Source organism: Heliangelus exortis, chromosome 3 (assembly GCF_036169615.1).
Source record: "Heliangelus exortis chromosome 3, bHelExo1.hap1, whole genome shotgun sequence".
NCBI lineage: Eukaryota > Metazoa > Chordata > Aves > Apodiformes > Trochilidae > Heliangelus > Heliangelus exortis.
This window is the reverse complement of record NC_092424.1, coordinates 79,575,860-79,590,745: the sequence shown is the minus strand read 5'-3', so window position 1 is coordinate 79,590,745 and position 14,886 is coordinate 79,575,860. Positions and strand designations below refer to the sequence as shown.

The following is a 14,886-nucleotide window of genomic DNA, read 5'->3' as shown; positions in this document are numbered from 1 at the left end:
TGTCCCTTTTCTCTTAGCTCAAACAACACACATAACAAAGAGCAGAGGTGTGTGGTGCTTTAAGAGTTATCCTGAAATTTGGGGGGGTGGAATAGGTGATTGATACTTCTTGCGTTTTTAGTTTTCACATCAATGACAGGGGAATCAACTGAAGGAGCAGCAATACTTTCAGTCTTAGTAAAGGGACCTGACTCCAGGCTGCCACATACTAGCACTACTGGCTACTGTTGTGATGTGTTTCTCTACTCAGATCCTAAGGAACTGAGAATCATCTTTTCCCTTGATACTACAGCCACAGAGCAGAAGAAAACCCTAATAACTCAGGAGCTGCTTGGTGGAGGTGAGAGGAGTTTACTCTCTACTCTGGTATACACTGCCTGTGCAAGCACCTTCCCTTACAGGATGCATCCTGATGCATCTAAGAACTGTTACAGGGCTCAAATACCTCCAGGAGGAGGTGCTCAACCAATATCTAAATGCCCATCTCTGTCTTCATCATTATGATGAAGCTATACTTCATTATGGGCTAAACTAGATGTGTCTACCTCTCCCTATTTTTCTGTTTTTACAGTAGTCCAGTGGAACAAGCTTGTCACCAACCAGCTCACTTCAAGACACCAGTAGTCACTGGATGTGGCTGTACATCCCCTTGCTCTTCAGCATCTTAATCCCTGGTTCTTCAAGCTTTGCATACCAAAAGCCTCTTTTTGCTTGTGCCAAAGCAGGTGTGTGTATTAGTCAAAACACAACTGGTTGAGCAATTGTTTCACCATGTTCTATAATCATCTGTGTTTATACTTCATGGAATTTTTAGACTTCTACACTTCTTGTCTCAATGTGAAAAGATTTGGATGATTTGGAAAAGCAATTTGTCAAATACAGCTTGTGGAATGGGAAGATGGCTCTCTAGCCTTCTCTCAAGTCAACACAAACTTTTTCCACGTTTGTCTTGTATATTTAGAGGCAAGGAAGAGGAACTGTTGTGACTGATCATTTCTGATTTCTGGCTGTCACTTGTAGAACCTTGATGTTTCTTGGTGTACCTCTTCACATAACGTTTTATGGAGTATTTGAAGATGAGATAACTCAATTCACTTAGATTTAATACAATGCAGAGGCATGAAGTTGCCCCCAGAAAATAGAGGAAAATCATCTTCTCTGTGGGTTTGGAAATATAGCAGTCTACAGTGTTGGGACACGGGTTTATGTCACATTTCACAAGACGTGGCACTTTGAATCCATCGTACAATTTATAAAACAGAGCAAGAAAACCTATTTCAAATCCTATTTTTAGAATAAGGCTGATAAGGTAAGTACACAGCGATCCACCATCTATATGTCTTGGACTTCTATAAAGTTTCTGGTTGTGGTGTTTCTCTCTGTTCTCTCGGTAAGCAACGTGAAAAACAACCAAGAGTGAAGGGGTAGAGACCATGATTAATTGCAAAGCCCAAAGTCTGATGTGGGAGACAGGGAAGAAATGGTCAAAGCAGACATTTTCACAACCAGGCTGCCTGATACTGCATTCAAATTCATCATGTTCATATTTCCAGATATTTTCTGCAGCCACAATGTAAACCAGGAGACGGAATATGAACACAACTGCTACCCAAATTCTTCCAATTGCTGTTGAGTATTTATTCACCCCACTCAGCAGATCACAGAGGAATCCCCAGCTCATTTTTCTCCTCATGGAAGGGAGGAAGGAAATGCTGTATCAAAGAAACAAGATCAGAGAGATACTTTTACTTGGGTGAAGAGAAATGAGAAGTTCATTCAAGGTGAAATGTAACCAGTAGCTGAAGCAATTTAAAATTATTAAAATTACTAAATCATTAAAATATAAAAAGGAAAACAGCAACAAGTTCTTAGTTCTGAGAATTTGTACCTTCTGAGGCTACTATACAAAATTTAATTACTGTTAGAGGATGTTTTGTCAATTAGGCTGTAAACCATTCATCCTGGTTGAATGGCGAGCGCTCTGCCACTGAGGTGTGCTCAACTTGGCACTGTCAGTTATGCAAATACAAAGCACTGTCACATATGCTTTCACTTCAAATTTATATATAGAAGCCCTGCATCCCATAATAAGTTGACTACCAAAATGGAAATTGTTTTCTTTTTGTCTGCTGTCTAATTTATTAGTAAACTTGTGTGATACTTTAAGTCCTCTCCTGCTTCACTGGGTGTCATTTGTTGTACTACTTACTGTTTAAAAAATGCACTAAACTTTACTCCAAAGTTGTTTGTATTATATAGTTTCTTTTCCACACGTGACTCCCTGTCCTAGCTCTGAAATTCTTCCTTTGGAAGAGCTGCCTATGGAGCCATTGGCAGCCAAGAGAAGACCTGAGATAACCACCAAGAGCATAGAGTCACCTTCCCAGCTGGCCCCATCCTTGAGGATCCCAAGCTCCTTCATTTTCTAAGAGCAAAAAATAGATGTATTCCCAGGAGACAGAATGCCTGGGAAACTGAAAAGTTTCCAGATCTGTGTGTTCTGTCTTTCCATGTTTTCACCCAATTGGTGCTGATGTATGAGCAAGTTTTAATACAAGTAGTTACCAGGACACCACATCATGAAGCTCAGCACAGATGGAAACCTCTATATTTGTTTTGCTGTCCTTTCATTCTGCAGCCCATTGGGACTGGACAGCAGGGTTATTTGTGTATTCCTACATGGCTACCATTGGAGCTTATGACTTACGTGATGAGCAGAGGGGCAGCTGTGGAAATTAATGTATTGCTGATTTGTACTGGGAAGGATGTTGAGAAAAAAGATGGTCTCCTGAAGAGCTGTTGTCAAGCTACTCTTTAATCCTGCAGGTAAAAAAGAACAGGAATATCATTTGGCTTGTGTCCTAGCAGATCCATGTTTACATGCTTTAAAATATGTTTATTAAAGTGCTGACTTTGTCATTGGAGAGCTAATTCTGTCCTTCATGCCTGCAGTTAGAGCTCAAGCAGAAGTTGAAATCAAGCTCTTCAGCACATCAGGACTTGGGCTTTAATGCTTCCTAGGCAAGTAACACATAGTTGCTACATCAGTCTCAAAGGAGCTGAATAGGAGTTGTAAAGCACAGGGAAGGAAATAAAACATTCCTGGGAGTAAGCCTGAATTTATGAACTCATCTTGTGGATGAGGGGTTCTCTGGAGGAGGAAGAGACTTGAAGGAAAGCCTCAAAAAGCCTCACATAGAATTTTAAGATGTGGGCAAGCAATAGAAGGGAGGACTGAATTTTCTTATTCCAATGGAATTTAGTATGACTGTGGGCTCCTGCTAATGGCCATAAGAACTCTACCATCTCTTTCTAATATGGAAAGCCTAATGGCAGCTTCCAGTCTGTGACTCCATCTGTACAGATCAAGATAGAAATAAAAGACAAGCAAAACACAAAAATCAGTGGGAACCAACACTGATGGAAAGTAGGCCATGGAGACTTACAATTACAAACTGAAAACATTTACTTTATCCCAAAGCTGAGTTGCTATTTCCTTATCTGAGCAGCAAGAGGAATTAGAAAAGAGCAACTTTATACCTTCCTTTGGCAATCCCACATCAAGGAGAAGGATGTTAAGGAGAAAAGTCCAGTCTAAGGAAAATGGTGATTGATGATTTGGTGAAATCAGTAGATCCTGAGCAACCCTAAGATAGAATGGATGAAGTCCCCACAAAGCTATTCCGACAGACAGCAACACATTCTAGTACCTACATCTCTGGCAGTGAGGCAGTAGGGATTGCACAGAACTAAAGTTGGCTCCTGGTGTGTGTGTTCTGTTGGTGAGAAACTGCAATTTACTAAAGAGCTGCAGGGCAGATCTTGTTGCCAGTGGTGCTTCTGCAGCCAGAACTCTTCAGGGTTTTAGGTATATTTTTTTTCCCACTTGCAGCCTTCACTTTTTGGTGAGAAATGGTTGTATAGGATAACCTTCAGCTGCAAACCTATAGGGCCACAGAGCCTGTGTTGCATTTTTCAGGTGGCAACCAGCACAGCTCCTCTGTTCAAAGGAGCTGCAAATGTGCCTTGAAAAGGTTACACCTGCTTTAAGCAGCACTGTTGCTACAGCAGATTGTGGATGTTAACTGGTGCTTTGTGTACCCTTAGAAAATACAATTAATTCACTGAAGCATTGCAAGGAACATATGGAACAGAAAAGAATACAAGGGTTTTCAAAGATAAGGAGTTACTCAACAGGTGAACACGAGAAAATTGATTTCATGGGACAGCACAGACAGACTGGTGAGAGGTTGTTAGCTCAGGCTAGAGAAGACAAATTATATGGGCTATGTGAAATTCAGAACAAGGTGAGGATTCAGACTACAGCAAAAGAAGATTTTCAGATACACACACTGAGTAAGTAGCAGGAAAAATACGACAGTGGTGTGATGTTTTGTAGCATTTGTACAAGTGGTAGTACACACAGAAGCAGATACCAAGAGTAGTGTCAGGGCATGACGTTTCAGCAAAATTATATTCTGACTAATGTAAGGACAAGATAGGAAAAAATGTGATCTGAATCTTGTAGCCAAAGAGACTTTCCAACCTTAGCTTCTGGAAGGGGTTCATTTTGTGCAGAATGAAACAAAGGGAGTGAAGAAGGTAAGATGGCCAAGGAAATTAAGTAGAGAGTGGAAAATGTTGATGACATTAATTTACATCAAGGTCACCTCCAGTGTTAAGGCTAACTAGGAAATGACTCAGAGGTTTAAAAAAGCAAAAAAAGGGTCAAAGGAAGGTCTGTTTGGCACTGTAAAAATAAAGACTGCAAAAATACTTAGTCTCTATAAGAAATTACAAAGGAAGTACTAGGGACCTTAAACAGTGAAAGAAAGATTATTGGCTCCAGGTGCTCAGGAAAAAGTTGAATGGAGCAAGAAGTAAAGAGCAGGGAGTTGAGGTTAGATTTCCTTCAACCCCCTGCTCCATACACACCCCTAAACTGGGACAAAAGCTGAAGATCAAAGACGCATTGGTTTGTTGTACTTATTTCTGAAGTATTAGGGATGAAAATGAAGACAAATGCCTGGGCTGCTTCTACTACCATCCAAGAAATTGAGCAGTTCATCTCTCTTCCTCCACATCAGTCATTCCCTAGATTTGGCTAAACACTCAGCACCACCACCACATACACCATTTGTCTCACTCACCAGAGACATAAATGACCCGAAGAGCTTCCACACCCCTATCACGTACCAGTGACTTTGTTTTACCTCTTAAAACTGCACACGTGCTCTGCTAAGCAACCAGAGCAACCTGAACATGCCATTAACTTCTGAGTGTGCTGAATGTAATTGGAGTAAAGGGTTTGGATAATGCTATTGTTGCTGAATACATTCATCACAGAATCACAGGATGTTTAGGTTGGAAGATCCAAGATCATCCAGTCCAACCTTTGACCAACACCATAAGGTAACCACTAAACCATGTCCCTAAGGACCAGGCCCAAACACCTTTTGAATGCCTCCAAGGATGGTGACTCCACCACTGCCCTGGGCAGGCCATTCCAAAGCCTGACAACCCTCTCAGTGAAAAAATATTTCCTCACATCCAGCCTAAACCTCCCCTGGCACAGCTTCCATCCATTCCCTCTGGTCCTATCACAGTCCACAAAGGAGAAGAGGCTGTTTCCCTCCTCACTCCAACCTGCCTTGAGGGACTTGAAGAGAGCATTAAGGTCTCCTCTCGGCCTCCTCCAGACTAACAAATAATCATTTCTATACTTCAGTAAGATCTACAGAAGTTTGCTAATATGCATGATGGACCTAATGCATCCATTGAAAAGCATAGGGTTCAGAGAAGTAGTTCACTTAGGTTTCAATCAGCTCTGCTGATTTAATTACTTTAAAAGCAAAAAAAGTACCTTTGTGCAGAGGGATATTGGGAGAGAGTAAGAAAATTCAAGGGCAAACTGACTGAGTAGAGAGAAAGTGGGGAAAGCATCTGAAGGGTTAGGGGCACAAAGAGGGCAGGCAGCTTGGAGAGCTGGCTAATTACAAGAAGAAGGTGCAGTTTACTGGAAAAGGAGATGAAATGCTGAGAAATAACTGAACACAAGCCTGTTAATGATGGATCTGTGAATTCTGTACAAGCAAACTGAATTATCCTCACAGTCTGCGAGATGGAAAAACACTTTCTGGTATAAATATTACTAATAATATTTTACTGCACCTACAGCTTACCTATTTTCTTTTTTATTTTTATTTTCTTACAGGAGGAAAGAACTGTGACTAGTGGCAAAAATATAAAGCAGAGGGTAGAAGTAGAAAATCACAGAGGAGGATGTAAGATAATAAAAAAAGCAGAGCTGATAACGATCTGCAGGGTTCATCCTCTCAATTATTTTTAGAATTTAATAAAAATATCGCAGTGTGTTGTTTTGGTTTCTTTTTAAACACCGAGGATTACCTCAGTGTTATGAGGAAAAGAAAAAAAAAAAAGTGTTGGCATAAACAAATAATGGATGTTAATTTAGTAACTGGATTTCCCTCTCATTTTCTTTCTTTGCTATAAGGAAGTGTGCATCCATTTTATGGCTGCTGAGTCTTAGTGCTGTTTGATGGGCTACCCACTGCTTCTTTACAGATTACCAGAGGTCCACAGGCTGAGAAACACTGATTTGCTTCATTCTCTGGCTCAGAGGTGGCTTCGTTATGCATACACTGTTCCTGACAGCTCAGTCTGCTCTGAAATTGTCAGAAGCTTGAGTTAGCCCTACCCCACACCACTGGGAGGCATCTATTCCAGTGCTCCACTACACAAGAGGAGGGAGCAAGAAACCTCCTGGGAATGCCAGGGTAGAGAATAACTCCATTCAAAGCCACATAATAAGCTGCACATGCACCAGCTATTCAAACTGTTGCAAATCTGCTATAGGAGCTGAAAAACTATTGCTGCAAATCCATAAACCTGCAATGTGTTTGTTTCTTGTTCTTGTTCTTGTAAGAGTGGCAATGTAAGGTGATTTCCAGGTCCTTTTGAAGGAGCCAACAGGAGAAAACAGGTCATAAAAATGAACCTTGCCCTGTTCAGACAACTCATCTCTTAGTGTAAAATAAGCTGTAACATCAACATAGTATTGGTTACTCATTGCTTTTAAGGCTTTCCAGAAACAAGCCAGGTAATGCTTGACAGCCCATGAGCAAACAGCCCTCTTGGCCTGCATGCTTATCAAGTTCATAGAATCATAGAATCATAGAATTGGCTGGGTTGGAAGGGACCTCAGAGATCATCAAGTCCAACCCTTGATCCACTACCGCTGCAGTTACCAGACCATGGCACTGAGTGCCACATCCAGGCTCTTTTTAAATATCTCCAGGGATGGAGAATCCACCACTTCCCTGGGCAGCCCATTCCAGTGTCTGATCACCCTCTCAGTAAAGAAATTCTTTCTAAGGTCCAACCTAAACCTCCCCTGGCACAACTTGAGACCGTGCCCTCTTGTCTTGCTGAGAGTTGCCTGGGAAAAGAGACCAACCCCCCCTGGCTACAACCTCCTTTCAGGGAGTTGTAGAGAGTGATGAGGTCTCCTCTGAGCCTGTTCACTTCTTCCATGGCTGCTGCTGGGGGTAGTGCAGCCAAGTCTGTGGTTTTCAGGCTGATGTGAGCCAGAGGCTTCTCACCTATTTCATCCTTCAGATGCTTCCAGTGGAAGTGGAGACCCTCAAATGGCAGACTGGAATATACTGGCAGTAGCTCATTCCTCTCTCAGATGGACAAAAAAATAATCTCTCGACACCTGACTGAACTTTCTTGGTATAAAACCTTCACTAACAGGGAATGGAGTTGTCTCCTCAAAGCACCAAAAATCTAGACAAAGAAAACACATTTGTAGAGGAGGAGACTTCCTCCAGAGAGGTGCTGTGGTTTATTCAGCATCACTCAGCATATCAGAGGCAGAGATAAGGAAAGAGCCAGTCACTCATAGCCCCATCCCTTCCTTTCATCTCACTTAGCTTACTGATTCTAACCTCTCATTTTTTCATGCCTATTACTAACCTGTAACTCCTTGGAGCAAGAAGTAAACCCTTTGGTACATTTGGAGACAAACCCATAAGTACTTTAATATTAGAAGTAGAATTCCACAAACAAATAGTGCTTAAAATATACATGTGGTGTGCAAAAACATCAGCCTAGATATTTAGTTGCTAACTAACAAAGGAAGGAAAGAAAAGACAAGATGGAAGAGGGCTCAGCTGATCATTTAGCACCAAACCAGAGCTGGTTGCTTTGGCTTTTACACCTGACTTTCACACAGGCTTCTGCAGTGGCTTGAGACAAACCTTTCTGGGCTTCAGGATATTCACTTCTCTGAAAATACCATTTCTAAACTCTACCTTTTACTAGGCTTCATAACCTGAAGCACATCTGGCATTCTTTCTTATAGCCAGTGGGGGCAAAATCCCATCTTGTTTTGTATTTAGGGAAACCACAACTTCCACTGAATAACCCAGCAGCTACTGAGTGTGATGCTTTGCCAGCTGCTGATTGCTGTGGTCTCTGCTCCACAGCTGTAAATGGGTTTGAAGAGAGGGCAGACACAATTTACTGTTTTCTTTTTTACTTAGGTAAACTGTAATTAAATAAAAATAAAAGCAGAAGTAGCCAAAGTGATTTTTTTCTTTTAAGTCCTGATGTCTGTTTCATTCACACAACTGCTACTGCATTTCTCATCACCTTTGTGCCAAACAGATAACTCATCTCTCCTATGCTCTCCCAATATAAACAAAAACTCCCTCTGCAGCAAATGATCTTCAACATTAATAAATATTACTACTCCACTCAGGCTACTGTTTTAATGCTTTATTCAAATTGTTTAAAAAAAAAAAAGAAAGAAAAAAAAAAGGCAAAATTAAAAGATTGCCACCTGAACAAGAGATCATTACAGTTTGATGACAAACTTTACAGTTTGTAACACCTTAATAGTAATAAAGTACTGCAGTAGTGCAAGGAAAAGAGGATTATTATATCTTTGGTTTATGCTGGCTGATGGGACACTTTCACAAAGCTGTTTTCAAGCCTGTTTGACATCAGAAAAAGAACTTCCCATTCAGTAAAAGCCATATTTTATAAAATGAAATCATATAGCTTACCCCCCTCTCAGTGAATGATTATCGCTGGTCTCCAACTTTCGAGTGGCATTAGCAATCAATGATTCATTTCTGAGAAAGGGAGTTACTGCTTCAAGCCTTGAAAATGGAAACTGTCTCCTAGGTAATATAAACTAAACGAGTGAAACCTGATCACCTCTCCTGGCACAGTGTTCAAACCAGAACCAGAAGGTATCTTGTATCATCAGAAAGATAGGGGGAAATTATACCGTTTGTTGTTTATCTGCTCCTTTGGAGCACTCATCAGCCTCAGCTCTGCTACTGCACACTTTGTGCTTCCCCATTAGCAAGGGCACAGCCTGCAGGCATCATGCTGGGGTGCCCAAGGCAGCAGGCAGTGATCAGGGTCACCTCCATGAGACACGTGTAGCCTGGGGACTTGCAAGCCAAGAAGTCACTTGACCATGCCAGTCTTGCATGAACATGAGCAGAAGACTTCCCATGAAGAGCCTGCCTCTCACACACCAGTTGTGCCAGGGGAGGTTTAGGTTGGACATTAGAAAGAATTTCTTTACTGAGAGGGTGATCAGACATTGGAATGGGCTGCCCAGGGAAGTGGTGGATTCTCCATCCCTGGAGATATTTAAAAAGAGCCTGGATGTGGCACTCAGTGCCATGGTCTGGTAACTGCAGCGGTAGTGGATCAAGGGTTGGACTTGATGATCTCTGAGGTCCCTTCCAACCCAGCCAATTCTATGATTCTATGATTCCTACAGAAATTACCTGGAGGATCTGGCTCCCCACTTCAGATGCTGCTTCATTACTGAATTTCACCTCATCCCATTTACAATCTCTTCCTGACACAAACTTTACTGAAATAGCAAAATAGCAAGAAGGGCCTTCATTAAATGCTTGAGTCTTGGCACCCCTTCCTGGTACACCTTCTGCATTTGTTTTCCAGAAAAATTTGCCCATGTGCAAAACTTGAAACTGCTGCATGAAATGGTGGTAACCTTCTGAAATCATGACCTAGGACCCTTAACTCCCTCACTGATTGCTCTCATTTTACATCAGATTTGTATTTGGGTTCTCTCGGGTTGGTAAGTTGTCTGCTAAAGACAAACACTCTTTTAGGCATACATTACTCCTGACAATTCATTAGGCAAATGTTTGGACAGGTCTTTCTATTAAAATTTTAAATTACACGTGATTTTCCCAAGTAACCAAAGCCTATTTTTTATCATCAAAATATATTTTGGTTGCTTTACGTGCTAATCAGTAATTGGAGTAGGCAGCTAAGCCACTCCACATCACAAAGCCCATAACTTTAATAACTAAACCATTGAATAAGAGTTTATGTGTCACATCTTTGTGATGTGTTTGGCAATCATTTTGCCTGCCAGTCAGGTGCCCTCCTCCTGGTATTACTACTGAATGCCCAATAAAAACCACAGAGGGTTGAATTCAGCTCAGTTGACATCAATTATAGGAAGAAAAAAAGCACTGTGATTACCTGTAGTACCAAGAAAGCTAAAATTTAACTTTGAATCCAAAATTTCTTATGTCATTAAAGGCATCTAAGTAACTGTGACTGAAAAAAAAACCCTGTTGGGGCTCATCTTTTATTAATCCCATCATTTAAATGTCAAAGCTGTTTAAGAATCTGCATGACACTCACAGTTACATCCCCATCTTATCTAGTATATAAACATTCGGCACTGACGCTGTACTGTATATCATTAAATGGTGGTATTTATATAGAATCATAGAATTGGCTGGGTTGGAAGGGACCTCAGAGATCATCAAGTCCAACCCTTGATCCACTACCGCTGCAGTTACCAGACCATGGCACTGAGTGCCACATCCAGGCTCTTTTTAAATATCTCCAGGGATGGAGAATCCACCACTTCCCTGGGCAGCCCATTCCAGTGTCTGATCACCCTCTCAGTAAAGAAATTCTTTCTAATATCCAACCTAAACCTCCCCTGGCACAAAAGGCAACTGTAAGGTGCAGAAAATTTGAAGAGTTCCAGATTACAGAGTACCAGAGTCCCTTACTACAGAGTTCGTCCCATTAAACCTGTGAAATTTCTACCCTCCAGAGTCTTTTTAGGAGCTGTCTGAGATCTGGAGGTTGTCTAGATAGGCGAGGTCACTGGCTGAAGGATTTTAACTCACCACAGCTTAAGCTGATTGGGAACCCCAGTGCTGCAGGCAGAGGTTGGTCCTGGTCTGTGACCCCACTTCCAGTTGCCTTCCCAACTGCATTGCCTGGCTTACATCAGGCAGTCTCACCCATCCAGATGAAAAATAAACTCATTCTTCTTTTTTTTTTTTTTTGGTTTTTTTTTTTTTGTCTTCTGGCAATGTTAGTTTTCAGCTGGACTAAGGAGCAAAATTGGCTTACTCAGAGGCTGAACAATTCTGAGTCCTCATGTGAGGAAGGCCACAACAACTGCAAGGGGAAATAGATCTCCCCTTACTCCTTCTTTTTTTGGAGGTGCAGTCTTAGATTAGCTCAGGTTTGTCTTTCAGCCCTAGCCTAAGGTATCTGTCTGTGTATTGCTGAAGTGAGAAAATTCAGTGCTGCACATGTTTCTCTGCTCTTCCTTTTTGATAGAAACTACCTTTTTCTTCCCAGAGGGGATACTTTGGATTTTATCCTGTTATTATTACCCTCCCAGTTGGAAACAATTTGCCCACTCATTAATTAAAGTAGAAACAAACAGAGTGCCTTTTCCCTTCCATATTGAATTAAATTAAAAAGATTTATAAGCTTGATCAGTATTTGAAGAATAACAATTGGTTGAATCTTTGCTGGAAAGCTTGGCTGGCTGATTTGTTTGTCAGAGACACAGCTGGCTTCCAAGTGTTAGAGAAGAAATACACATAATTCACTCTAACAGACTTTTGTTTTTAAAATGCAGATTGCCTTCAAACTGTTTTGGATTGTCAGGAGTATGTCCTAACCACTGCATGCTTCTGTCTGAAAACTCAGCTTTTTTTCAAGGGCAATGATACAAACGAGAGACAGCAGCTGAAAAGCAACATAAGGGCTCTTGAGACAGACATGAGCTGAGCAGCAACCACACAGAAAGCTCTCAATGCCACTTCTGCATAGCTGGAGAGCTGTTTTTTTTTTTCCTTCTGCATTTATGTCCTTAATATGGCAATACTGTCCCACACACCTCAGTGCAATAATAGCTCCCCTCACCATTAGCTTCAAGTGAAGTGGAGGAAGTACTTGTAACTCCTCATTTTCACTTTCCCTTCCCCTCCAGGCTTGTTCAGAACAAAAAATGTTGCAATTGTCAACCCTAATTAAAATATCGTTAAAATCACAGTATGTAGAACTGCAAAAATCAGGCAAAATAGGAATACAAATGCAAATGAATAGGAAATACAATACAATACAAATGCAAAGGAATAGAAATGCAATAGGAATGCAAATACAAAGCAGACATTCATGTATGAAAAACTCAACAAATGTGATGGAAGTTGCCCCTCTCACTGCAAGTCCTATCGGTGCTGCATGTCGATGCAAAAAGAATTTCTTGTGTCCCCAGCAGCTCTGCAGCTGTGTGTCTCTAAAGCAGGGACAAGCTTATCAGTAGCTCAAGGCATCCTATCTTTATTGTGAAGATACTGTGAAGCTCTGTTCTTCTGCAGTACTTGAAATAAACAGGAGCTGTGAGGTGAATCAGCAAAGAGGTGGAGGCAGACTGCTGCTCCCTGCTCTGCATTTGGCTGGAGACTGCATTTTAATGGCATCTGCAGGACACAGCATCAGATTTGCTCCATTCCCTACACTGGCTTTTCTTTTCTTTTCTTTTCTTTTTTTTTTTTTCTCAAATGGTTAAGCGGATATGAGGCTCAAGAAAAGCAGAAACTGTTATTAAGCTCTGAATGGCTACAGCAGAGAGCACAAGAACGAATGTGGAATCCCAAAGGAATTTCTTGAAGGGGAAAATAATTCTCAGCGACAGCCTCGGGTTTGGAAAAAGAAAGGGGCTTTTGCACGGTTGTTTTCCAGGAGAGATAGCTCAGATATTATGAGGATGGGTGACTCAGAAACACCACAGATGTTTACAGTTCTACCTTTTTATAGATTCTCTTCTATAAAACAACGCCAGACAACTTTATAAGCCTTGATGGATTAAGCATTTCAACATCCTGTTGGGTCAGATGATAGCAACGTAATATTCACACAAAAGATAAAATAAGGCACTTTCCCACAGTCATAAATCAAGAAACAGTAGGCATTCCAAGCTTTTCTTTACTTCAGAGTTAATCTGGTTAGGTGGTACCTGCCCAAGCTTTTCTTTACTTCAGAGTTAATCTGGTTAGGTGGTACCTGCCCAGTGTGTGCCAGCATTCACATCAAAGCCCAGCCCTCAACATCCATCTTTGCTTCTCTTTCTAGGCACAAAGCCTTATCCCACAACTCTTCATATGGAGACTGTTTTCTCTCCAGCCAACAGTGTACTTTGTACTGTGTATGATTTCTTCCCCCATCTCTGATGTCTGGGACTTACCTGTCCTTTATTAAAAAAAAAATTGAAAGTACTAGCGAAGTAGCAGCAGCCCCCATTATCAGGAAAATGTGTTCAGGCAATATCTAATCCTACCACAACCTGGAAAATAAAGTTATAAACTTAGCTGACTCTGGGTCAGAAGTTTTATTTGCATGGATGGAATGAGTTAATGACAGCAATTGCTAGGAAGAGGTGTATGTGCTGCTGAGTGCACTTCTCAATGCAGAGTTGTAAAAGTTTTGCATTCCCACATCCATTGTGTCAATCACTTGGGAGGTGTATGCACAACATCTTCTACAGTACTGTAAAGATTCCCTCTTCCCTCAAGAAAACCAAGCCACCCTCCCAAAAAGCAAAGCTCGTGAAAAAAACTTTTATTGGCTTTGAGCTATGCAAACATGAAAAAAAAGAGCCAGCAACCTTCACTCAGATATGACTTTCTACCCCATGGTTTCCAAACAAAATCAGTTGTGTAGCATATGCTGCCAAAACAATAGCTACCAGATCAGCAGATGGCATGTTGTGAATTAAATGTTGACACAAAACACAGATACACCACTCGATCCTCTCTTGACACCAAAACTTATTTCCCTGCTATTTTTCTCACTTCATGATATTTACAAACAGCAAAACCAAAATTTCTCTAGATAATTCATCTGGATTTAGAAGGGACAAGTTAACCTGCAATTGCTCTGCTTTCTTTCAAAAAAAAACCCAACCAAAAACCCAAAAAAACAAAACAAAAAAACCCCCAACTTGATTACAGCACAAAATAACCCCCAAAACATGGAGCAAGTGGTTCTGAGAGCCTGGATACTTCTGTATTTACGTTTGTCTCCCTCAACCTCCCTGTCTGCAATAACCAGATGCTTCACTATAGTCCTCTAAAACACTCTTCAGATATGGAAGAGTGTGAGCTGGGGTTGGTGGGTCCAGAACTATGTATGCACATACAGCTCTAACTGGATACAACTACACCTCTGTAACATTATCCATTGCAGCTTAGTCCTTCCTACCCCAGGGAGCTCTAACGTGGGTCTCTCTGTACTCTCCAGGTATTATTTTTTTTAAGACTAAAGTTTTTGCCCTTCTTTCTAATGGAAAACTGTCCAATGGCTTCAAAGTCAGTAGAGGCAGAAATGAGGGCATGAGGAGGCAGATGTGATCACATGGGCTTTGTTTCCTCTGGACTCTGGGTATTAATTTAATTTATTAATTTTTCTGTTTATAAATAATAGAAAACAAAACATCACTGTTTTTTCAGCTAGCATTTATGTGACCAGCAGTCACCAGATGCCTGA

The 14,886-nt window shown here is 41.1% G+C and overlaps 1 protein-coding gene across 1 annotated transcript; it reads right to left on the bottom strand.

Annotated features, from left to right (window-relative positions):
• Positions 1 to 522: 522 nt before the first annotated feature.
• On the bottom strand, positions 523 to 9,228 carry GJB7 (gap junction protein beta 7). The gene is made up of 3 exons (XM_071741373.1): positions 9,093 to 9,228; positions 2,708 to 2,820; positions 523 to 1,712 (listed from the first exon to the last, which is right to left on the bottom strand). The coding sequence occupies exon 3, from the start codon at positions 1,691 to 1,693 to the stop codon at positions 923 to 925; it is 771 nt and encodes a 256-aa protein (XP_071597474.1). The 5' UTR covers positions 1,694 to 1,712; positions 2,708 to 2,820; positions 9,093 to 9,228; the 3' UTR covers positions 523 to 922.
• Positions 9,229 to 14,886: the final 5,658 nt, after the last annotated feature.